At 40.5% G+C, this 11,009-nt stretch overlaps 1 protein-coding gene across 1 annotated transcript in view; it reads right to left on the reverse strand.

The window, feature by feature from the left end:
* The window catches only part of NCALD (neurocalcin delta), an 85,181-nt gene that overhangs the window by 22,000 nt on the left and 52,172 nt on the right, over positions 1–11,009 (reverse strand). Inside the window, exon 2 of the mRNA XM_011373281.2 lies at positions 3–87. Coding sequence (XP_011371583.1) covers positions 3–68 — 66 coding nt within the window. The 5' untranslated portion in view covers positions 69–87. The remainder of the gene's footprint in view (positions 1–2; positions 88–11,009) is intronic.

Here is an 11,009-nt window from a genome sequence, read left to right on the forward strand (position 1 = left end):
GTAAAGTCTGTGCTTTCCAGCAAGTCTTGCATGACCTCTGGGCGCAGCTTGCTGTTCTGTTTCCCCATCTTGGCAGCAAGAATTCAGCTGTAGATAGAAAAGAATATATATAATTTTTAGACTTGTTCTTTAGAGGCACATTTCATAATTTGTGATTGCTCCTCTGGGAAAAAGAAATAAACTCTATTTTAGTCTAACAATATTGTCTAAGTTTCCCAACATCGTGGTCAGCCAAACAAAATGATAGAAAGAGATGCAGGCCAAATTTGCAGAGCAGAAATATCATTGACCAGAAACTGATATTTCTTTTACATAGAGCCAGACCGTAAACAAGAGATGCATATTGAAAATATTGAAAGAGAGAGAAAGTAGGGAGAATGTTAGGGAGAAAAGGAGAAAAAGAGAAAGAGAGAGAGAGAGAGAAAAAGAGAGAGAGAGAGAGAATTAGTTGTGTCTTATCTGTTTGCAAGTTGTCTACCCTGGCATTAAAAAGATGGGGTCTAACACCCAATCCAAGTATTAGAAGGGGTAATTAAAGGACAGGAAGAGAGAGAGAAAGAAGCGATCACTTGCCTTGTTTTATTACTAGAATATTTACTAATAAAGTGCTGCTTGGGTACCTTCTGAATGTTATAAACAGACATGAGTAAGGAAAATAGAAACTAATACCATTAAATGCTACCAATCTAGGTCAGTTTTTTAAATTCACAAAGTCAAGTCACTGTCGATATTGGGTTTAGATGGGAAAGATGATGCTTCATAAACTTGTTTATATCTTATCATTGTTACTTATGAAACAGGCCAAACTTTCTTTTTAAAAATACAAATAACTTCATATTTTCTTATCCTAACGGTAGCACACATCCATAGTAAAATAGTAAAACAAAACAGTGATATATTAAAAAAAAAGATCAGCATCATTTCAAATCTTAATACTTAGAGACAACCACTGCTAGTATTTTGATGTGTATCCTTCCAGATTTTTTGAATGTATATTATTTAAATATACTGTTATCATATGTTTTAATGCATTTACATTTAAAAAAACAAGAATATGTATCTTGTACCTTCTTGTTCCATATTTTTCAATTTAATATAATGTTAAGAATAAAGGCAATTTTTTATTAGTTGGAAAAATACTTGTAATTACCATCTTTCTATCCATATAGCTTTGACGCTTATCAAGCATCTTATATCAGACATGTTTCTGGCATTGTGGATGCAAAGAAAAGTGAGATACGTCCCCTCCTATTTAAGGGACGCCCAGTTGTATATGGATGGGGTGGTGGTGGCAGGAAGGGAACAATACAGTAAACTGAAAATGGATGTGGTGCAGTAAGAACACACAGAAAGGACACCTCAGCCGAATGGGAGCAATCGGGTAAGCCTTCCTGGAGGAGGTGATACCTGAGCTTATTCCTATTTCCAAAGTTTTATGATTTAAGTGTGGTAAGATAAACTGCTTATCATAAAGAAGTTCTGCATTTTTCTTTTATTGGGAAAAAAAACTGAAAGTAAGGCTTGGAAAATTATAGAATATATAAAAGACAATATATCTCTATTTTAATCATGATTTTCCTTTTCCTTTGAGATTTTATACTTGGTGCACTTATTTATTTATGTCTGTCTTCTTCCCACTGCACAGTTTACCCCTTGAGACACAGTCTTCATTGGTGTTAGGCTCCCTAGGACCTCCCACAAATAACATTTGGTGAGTTAATGAATGACAGATAAATAATTACAACATAAAAATATAGAATAATCTTGGAAAATGAGTCTTTCCATCACAAAGATGAGGCCCTGGTTTGCAGAACGCTGTTTGACACACTAAAGCTGTCTGGTAGATAAGACCTGGTCTTGGGAATCCCCACCCCAAGTATTATTGAGATGTAATTGACATAAAACATTGTGTAAGTTTAAGGTGTACAACATAATGACTCAATATATATATATATATATGTGTGTGTATGTATATATGTATATATATACATATACACACACACACACTGTAAAATGGTCACGATAAGTCTTGTTAACATCCATCCCCACACAGAGTTATAATTTTTTTCCTTGTGATGAGAACTTTTAAAATCTACTCACTTAACAACTTTCAAATACGTAATACAGTTTTGTTAACTGTAGTCACCATGCTGTACATTATATCCTCCGAACTCATTCATCTTATACCTGGAAGTCTGTACTTTTTGACCACCCACCTACACCTCTTTCCCCCACCTCCCACTCTTGGGGTCTCTTACATTAAGTTGCCTGAACACCTGTCTGTTGCCCTCACTAAAAATCAATTCCTAGAGGGCAGCATTTGCACCTCACACTGCTCAGATTTCTTACTTAACCTCCACAGTTCAGGAAGCAACAAGCAATCCTTATCAGCTGCCAAGTGGACGGATTTTGTTTTCCAAGTTCTGCACTGGAGGCAGAGTTGGCTCTGCTCCCGCCCCCAGGCAGGCTTCCCCGAGGGGCAGGGAGAACAGAGGTCCCTTCCTATTAGCAGGGCCACCAGCTGCAGGAAGGAACTTCCTTTCAGAGGTCCCTCTTTTTGTGGAATCAGGCAAACATTACATTATGCAAGAGCAAAATTAAACTACAACTCCAAACAGAATTTATAAATCGAAACTTCTAATAACTTTCGTTCCCTTCTTATGTTCCTTTTATTCTGGAGGGGAAAATAAAAGGAAAGTTAGAGAGGCTGGTTTTTATTAGAATTTTAAAACCGTCATTTAGTTGCTAAGTTGGCAATTTGCCAGAGGCAAGAATTCAGAAACATGAGGTAATACATAATACATGGGTTTACGGCACTGAAACATTTGATGGAATTTACAAATAATTTTGAGTTTTCCTTTCAGGGATTTCTAAGATGTAGCTCTTTGGTGTGGTGTTCAATCAAATCACCGTTATTGCACTTTTTTATTACACTTTGGCTCTGTGCAAATTACCACGTGCCCGTCCTTGGGGGCGGGGGTTAGGGGTGGGGAGGGAGGAATGCCATTATGATATTTAAATTCACTCTCTTAAAGGATAATTTATTTCCCTAAATATATCAAACACTGTTTCTTCCAAACCAAACCGAAGTTTCTTTCTCAATGTTTAAAAACTGTTTTCTCATGTATTAGCTGTTTTTGCACTAGAAACAAATTGCCTCAACGTTTTGGCTAAGTCTCCCACTGAGACTGATGTGTGTGCAGCTATTTTTGGTAAACAGTAATTAAACCACATTTACGAATTCATTAGCACAGAAAGACCATAACACAAACAAGGCAGAAGAGCATGGAATAAGTTATTTGGGAAGCGGGTGTTTGCAATTTAGTCCTGCATTCGTTTCAGTAGATAACTACAAAAACTTTACTACATCTGAACTTGCAAAAACCATCTGGACATGGTTTAGGCTGTATGACAAAAATCTCAGGGGACGTACAACAGTTTCATTCCGTGGGGGAGGAGGGGAAAAATATAAGAATGCCTGACAATACCTTTTTCTTCTGAAAGATGGAAATTTCTCCCTGTTTGAGACAAAGAGGGGGAAAAAATAACATCAGGGAAATGCCAAATTAATTAGCAGTCAAGAAAGAGGCTGGAGACAAAAGTTGCACCCCAGGTCAAATCCTTTTCATTACTCTTTTCAGTCTTAAAATATTTTTTTCATCCAGTAGAATATAATGGGGAAAATCTCAGACCATTGAATAAAAATGTTTGATTTCAAAGTCTGGCTCTATTGTTGACTAGCTCTTGGCTAATGCATTCAACTTCTTGGTGGACTTCAGTTTTCTCATCTGTAAAAAGAATTCAGTAGTATGAGGTCATATCTCATTGATTTGATGTGAAAATTAAATGAGACAGTCACACATGTAGAGCTCCAGCATTGAGTCAGGGTCAGACATCATGGAAAATGAAAACCACGTCTTATCCTTGATAGCCTTTCAAACATTATTCTACTGAATCTTTACAGCAATCCTGAGTTATAGGCAAGATAGTCTTTCTCCATTTTATAAGCAAAGAAATTAAAACTCAGAGAAGCTAAGCAACTTGTCCCTAGTCACACAGCCAAACCGTAAGCTGGAGTTGTGCTTGGCTGTCCACTGGTTTTACCACTACACCCTACCAGCTCCATGGACAAAGGATGCATAGAAATTAAAACAATAGTTCCATAAAAAGTCAGAAAGAAGCAGTGAAGAGAGAGGCGACAACTTTCTACTGGAACTCTCTCATTCCACACATATGTGCTACGTGTTCACTCGGGGTGAGGCATGGTTCTAGGCACTGGGGACTCTGCAGGAAACAAACAGACACAAAATTCCCTGTTCTCATGGAGCTTACTGTCTCCAGTGAGGGAGACAAACAGTAAGTAAGTGAAAGGTTAGATGGAGATGTGCCCTGGAGAAAAGTAAAGAAGGACGGGGGTCGGAGAACGCCAGGGTGGGTGGTTGGGTGTTGAAATTTTAAATAAGAAGCCACGAAATGCCCCATTAAGAAAGTAACATTCAGAAAAGACCAGAGGAAGTAAAGGCGGTAGCCATAGGGATAACAGAAAAGACTATTCCAGACAGAGAAAACAGCAAATGAGAAGGGTCTGGAAGAGGAACATGCTTAGCATGCTCAGGGCTATGGCTGGAGTGGGGGCGTGAGGAAGTGAGGGAGATGAGGTCAGGATGGAAATGAGGGCCAGATGATGTGGGACCTGGGGGTGACCGTAAAGACTTCTGTTTTCACCAAGTGAGACGAGTAGCTGCACGATTTCAGCACAAGACTGATAGGACTGACTTATATTCCACCAAGACCACCTTGCTTGTTGTGTTGAGGGTAAGCTAAAGAAGGGTGAGGCCAGAGGGGAGGAGACACATTCAGAGGCCACCACAGTGATCTAGGCAAGAGACGGGGCTGGCCGGAGCCGAGGCAGTAGCAGCGGAGGAGGTGACAATGTGCCGGATTCTGGACACAGCTTGAAGGAGTCAACAGGACTGGGTGACAATTCAGATCTAGGGTGTGAAAAAAGAATAGTCCGGCACAACTCCAACCTTTGGCCTGAGCAACTGCAAGGATGACGTTGAGGTTTGTTGAGATGAGAAAAAAGTGGTGGGAGAAGCAGGGCTTCGGCATGGATACCAGTACTTTACTGTCCGTGTGTTAATTCTGTTATGCATCCTATGATACATCCCGTTAAAGACGCCAAGCAGGTAGCTGGGTACGTAAGTCTAAAGTTCAATGAAGAAGTCCAGGGAGGCAACATAATTTTGGGGTTAACAATATATAGATAGTATCTATAGCCGAAGGCTGGAGGAGAGCACCAAAAAAGTGAATGGGTAGAAAAGAAAAGGGGATAAGGATTGAGTCGCTCTGACCTTTGGACTCTGAGAGAGGAGGAGAATGAGAAGAAATGGCCAGCGAGGAGGGAAGACAACACAGAGGCTGAACCATTCCCTCTTCATCATTGCGTGGCACAGTAAAGTGCTCAACAGAACGGAACGATGAGAATTGGAGCTCTTGTGTCCTCTCTGAGTCTTGTGCTCTCCCTCATTCCAACCTGTCCCATCTCAGTGAAGGACACCGTCGTCCGCCCAGCTGCTCACTCCACAACCCTAGGACCGATCCGTTCTTTCCTTCACGTTTGTTCCGTCAGCACACGCTGTTGATTCTGTTTCCAAAATTTGTCTCAAATCCATTTACTTCCATGTTCACTGTCACAGCCTCGGTCCCAACTACCATCATCTGCATCCTAGATGTCCACCTTACCATCCTAGCTAGAATCGCACTCTTTGCTCTTGTCCTCCTTCTCCCTACCTCCGGCCCCAATCTGTTCTCCACTCAGCTCTCCAGAGTGACCTTCGAAAAACACAAAACAGACTATGTCGCTCTGCTTAAAGCTCTATGCAGACTTACTAAAATTCAGGCTCCCACCTTTAGCCCACCAGGCTTGGTCTGAGCATGCCCCTGGCCATCTCTGACTTCTCCCTCAGTCCCCTATGCTCAGGTCCCATGGCCTCCTGCATGGTTCATATTTTACCTCTTAAGGGCTTTTATTTCAGGGCCTTGAAGAATACTTTTAAATAGCAAGTAATTCTTCAACCCTTATAAATAAAATGTATATTATACATAACATATATCATGTATACTATTTTTTTCTGAATCTGTACTGCGTTTCATCAAGTGCAATGCACATCTATTCCATTAAACATCAGAATTCGTTATTCTATAGTTTACTCTGACGAGGGCAATATGGAATTTCACAACTCATTTTGGGACAAATCCAGTCTCCCAAAAAATAAACCTCGGGTTAATATTGACCATGGATGAAAAAGGGAAAATACACAAGAGACATCAAACCACCAACAAAGAACCATGACGAGGAATCTAAAACATGAAGTTAACTTTTCATTTAAAAAGAAGAAAAAAAGGGCCAGCACCAAAAAATGATGCCGCAGAGAAAGGCAATGGCGACTCGTGAACAGTCTTTTAGAATTCATGTGCTCCCTTATTTATTTCTGGTATCTGTGGAGAGAAAAATCTGTAGCATTTCATTTCTGTAATTCCTCATAAGGTTGTAAAAACTCTGTAAGTTAATTCTTCAGAGCCCAGAGTTAGATCTTCTAGAGAAAAGTCATAACTTACCCTGGGTAACCTGGTTAGCTTCAGAGGAAAAGTCTCAATGCAAATTGCACCGAGGTCTCCTAAAATGGAATTTACAAGATGCGAGCAGCTAAAGTCAAGTTCAGCTGCAACAAAGAACGCAGAACTCACAGTGGTTTCAGGAAGAGACCAGGATAATTAAAATAGTTGCCTATTTGGGACATGTCGCTTTGTCCTCTGAAAGTTGCTTTGAATTTTCAACCAATGAAAAATCTCAATTATGAAAACATAACTAGAAAACTGTTCCTAAAACATGAGGAAGGAAATGATAAGCGTATAGGAATGGGAGCAAGCGTTCATTTACCATGACTTCAGGTATCACAGCCATCTGAATTGTACAGGTAGCTAAAACCCAGCAAATTCATTTCTAGGTCAGTTATCTTTGATTATGACCAAAAAAAAAAAAATGACTAAATAAAAATCTGAAGACCATATTGCCTTAGAAATATCTGTTTAATGGAACTTGCCTTTCAGTGGGAGTTTGAAAGGAGACCATATATATAAACTGACATATTTATATATAATGAGCAAATTAAGAAATGAAACACAGTGGAGCTTAAAGGGAAAAATTAAAATATTAAAGAGGGACAACTGAAGTTACATAATAATCCCTAACTTAGTTTTATTTTGACCAAAGCGTAGTGTGTCCTCCAGCCTCTGGTAAGATCAGCTGTTGAAAGGAAACCTGATCTATTTCCTACAACTCAGGTGGATCACAAAATGGCTTTGCTGGCATTGCCTGAGTATGTCACAAAGCCACTGCTTGCAGGGAGGCCTTCTTCTCTATGAGGACGGGCATGGAGACCCACATCTCCTGATTGAGGACGACACGCCTGTGACTCATGGTCACATACCTAGCACTCGCTTTCCTGCAGAGAGGTTTGAGGTGAGAACTGAACTGGTACAACATACATATTGAGCAGGAGGCTCGCTAGAAACAAGCAGAGACATAAAGCCAGGGACACCTGTCTGCCCTTCTCAGGGTGAGCAGGGCGTGTGGTCTCCAAATGATCTGGGCCATTGTCTACAGAGCCTGCATTTCAGACTGCAGGGGGCCTGGTCTTGAGTTCTTTTTCAGGTTTTACTTTCCATAAAAATAAAGTGCAACCACATTACTGCCAACAAAACATAGATTTCTGTTAAGAATCTGAATAGAACTTTATATAACAACAACTCTTTGCCCCTCCCCGCAAAATGGGAATACCATTTTTGTTTTTGCTGATTACCAAAGTATCACATTATTACTGTAAAACTATAAAAAATAAAGAGATGTAGAAATTAGACCGTGAACACCCTTGCTCTGATCCGATAGCTCTCCATAGAAGATAACCACTATTACCAGTTTTCATTGTATATATCCTCTTAGACATTTAAATGCATACATATGAAATCTATACACTCTAACTACAAATGGGATGGATCATACTATAATATTCTGTAACCTTCATTTTACTTAAAAGTATATCGTGGATATTCTTCTATATCATACACATAAATATATCTCGTCCTTTTAAATTGCTGAATTCTCATTGAGTAATTGAATTCAATGGATGGTATTATGCCGAGCATTGAATCAGGTGGCTGATAGAATAGTTAGTAATGTGAGGTTTACAGCCCTTTGGTCATCCATCACATGAAATTTATTTCATCATACTCGGTGGACATTTAGGTTGCTTCAATTTTTCTTTATTCACTTGGTATTTACCTTAGTCCTGGTTCCTGGATTTATTGCAAAGAAGTTCTTGATGTCTTTGACAAGTATCATGATTGCAGACCCTCCCTTATAAATTCTTCAACAAGCCATTTTCCTCTAGAGCCTTCATGTCCTAACCACGCATTTTGCGAGAGTTTGCACTCCAGCTTGGATTAGACTTGAACGGGAACTGGAATTGGACTTGGAATTCCATCCCACCCGCGGGCCCTCCCATGTTATAGGCACAGGCATGCAAGCCTGACATTTGCTATTTCCAGCACCTAGGGGGGCACATCCTCCCTGTTCTTTAAAGAGTACATTATTGTTACCACATAAATGTCCCCTCTTTTTTCAGCCTAAAGAGATATTTTACCCAAAGAGCACCTTAAATCCCCTATTATTTGATCCTCAATTTTTGACTTTTCATGCCCACTGCTTTCCCTGCTACTCCAAGTCTAGCTGATGGCTGACGCCCCCCGCCTTCCCCTCCCCACTTCCTCCTACATTGTTAGCAATTGGAGGTGAACTTATATTGCATGCTTAAAGCATCTTTAAGTAAACCCACAGGGCCATAGTAAACGGTCACCTTCCAGACCTGCAGAAACTATAAAGCTGTCTTAAAGAAAGAAATCAGTGGAGAACCTGAGATCAAGGGCTTCAAATGAAGTGCACATATCCCTGCCATGTCTGACCACCTGGCCATCAGACCACTGCATCAGAGCTGCACGTCTGGGCCTTGGGGCCAGATGTCAAATCTGGGCTGGCTGCAGAGAGGGAAAGAGTGGGGAGCTCTGGGGGCCCTCAACAGACCCCGGGGCTGCCACAGGCTAAGGTCCTACATAAGCTGGCTGACCTCTGTGGAAATCCAATTGCAATAAATGTATGTTTAACTAAAGGTACTAAATACTCTCTTATTTAAAAGACAGAAAACATTATGTCAGGTTTTGATAAAGCCGTAAAGCAGGAGAGTGAGCTGACATAGACTGACTGACAAGGGCAAACAGATCAGCGGTGGGGATCCAGCCCTCATCGCTTAACTGGCAGCCGGAAGTGCATGAGCAGCTCAAGTCCCTGTTTTTAGACATCCTCTAGGGGCCACAAATGCATTAGTTAATTGATACAAGCCCCTCCGCAGAGTCTAAGAATAGTTCATAATTTTTATAATTTATTTAGCAAACATGTGTTTAACATCTACTGTTTCCTGGCTTAGAATGAATATTCTTATAAAAATAGCATCCTACATGGGATAGAGAAAGGAAGGGAATTTGGGATTCTGGTTGCAGCTCAGATCATTTTGATTAATATTTTATTTTCACAATTTCACTGTAGAATTGGTAGCGGGATATCATATCTTGACTTTATTCCAAGAACAAGGGGCTTAGAGAAGCTGACTGCCATGACAGAGTCATGCAGCCTGTGGTCCCAGGGGAGCAGGATCAGAATCACCCTCCTCACTCCCACGCCCTCCATATCTCTGGCTCGATCATTTTTGGTGTTTGAAAAGCTGCTTCTGTTGGAAGGTAGCTATCGCTCATTCCCTATCTTGGCCAACATAGCTGAAATATTAATGCTTGACAATCAACCACAAGTGAGAAGTCTATTAATTGGTTAACAAGGAGAGACTATAAAGGGACTTCTATTAACGTCTTGCACATTTTGTGTCCTCCAGCAGGGTGTGTGGAAAGAGAATTAGACTTGGCGGCAGAGGAACTAAATTGAAGTCCTTATTATAGTACTGTGTTATACGACCTTGGGAACATCATCTGACCTTTCTTGTGGTCTCATTCTTCTTCAGCAAAATAGGTATAATACTTCCTTCATAGGGACATTTGAAGGACTAAATGGGAAAAATGAATCCCAACAAACGAGAGAGCTCAATATTGTGTTTGGCATCTAGCACGTGCTCAATAAACACCGACTATTGATCTGGATGAGATAAGGGTTCGGTTTCGTGGGTTGTTTACAAGACGAGCCCTCCATGTTTAGAAGCACTCTCCTCTTTGCTTTAACGGAGAATTAGAAAGAACAAGAGCAAGAAAGTGACACAAGGAAAAGAAAAAAAGAAGGAACGAAGAGGGGGAGAGAAGGAAAGAAAGAAGGAAGGAAAAAAGGAAGGAAGCCCGGATGGATGGAAGGGAACCACTCTTAGCTTCCAGCCTGACTGCGCCCCTGGGATAACTTGCCAGATGTGAAAGATATTTTGGGTTTGTACCCAGAGAGGACTCTTGCCAGACCCCAGGCTGAGTGTTTTCTCTGCACAGAAGTCATTATTCTAACCTGAAATTAAGTAAATTGGTTCCATTAGAGAAGCAGCTGATGGAGAGCAGGACACTGTTTCTTTCTCTGATCTTCTCTCCTGAAACTGGAAGGGGTAAGTAGGGTCTGGGCAGAATCAGAGCAGGCTCAAAGAAGCCCCATGGCAATTTGGCCATCCAGCTCTGGGAAGGTACTAGGCTGTGAGGAGGATTTGTAACTCATTCCTAGGGTCTGACAGGACAAGAATGGTATATTCAGAACAAATTAGATACCAACTGGATACAACCAACAGATGTAGGATATCAATGATTGACTGAATTAATTCTTCCTTACCTTGTGAAAGAAATTCTCAGTTGTTTTATTGCTTTTCTTAAAACCAGCTTTTCATAAAAAGATTAGAGATGAAAAAAGAATAAACTGG

Source organism: Pteropus vampyrus, unplaced genomic scaffold (assembly GCF_000151845.1).
Source record: "Pteropus vampyrus isolate Shadow unplaced genomic scaffold, Pvam_2.0 Scaffold222, whole genome shotgun sequence".
NCBI lineage: Eukaryota > Metazoa > Chordata > Mammalia > Chiroptera > Pteropodidae > Pteropus > Pteropus vampyrus.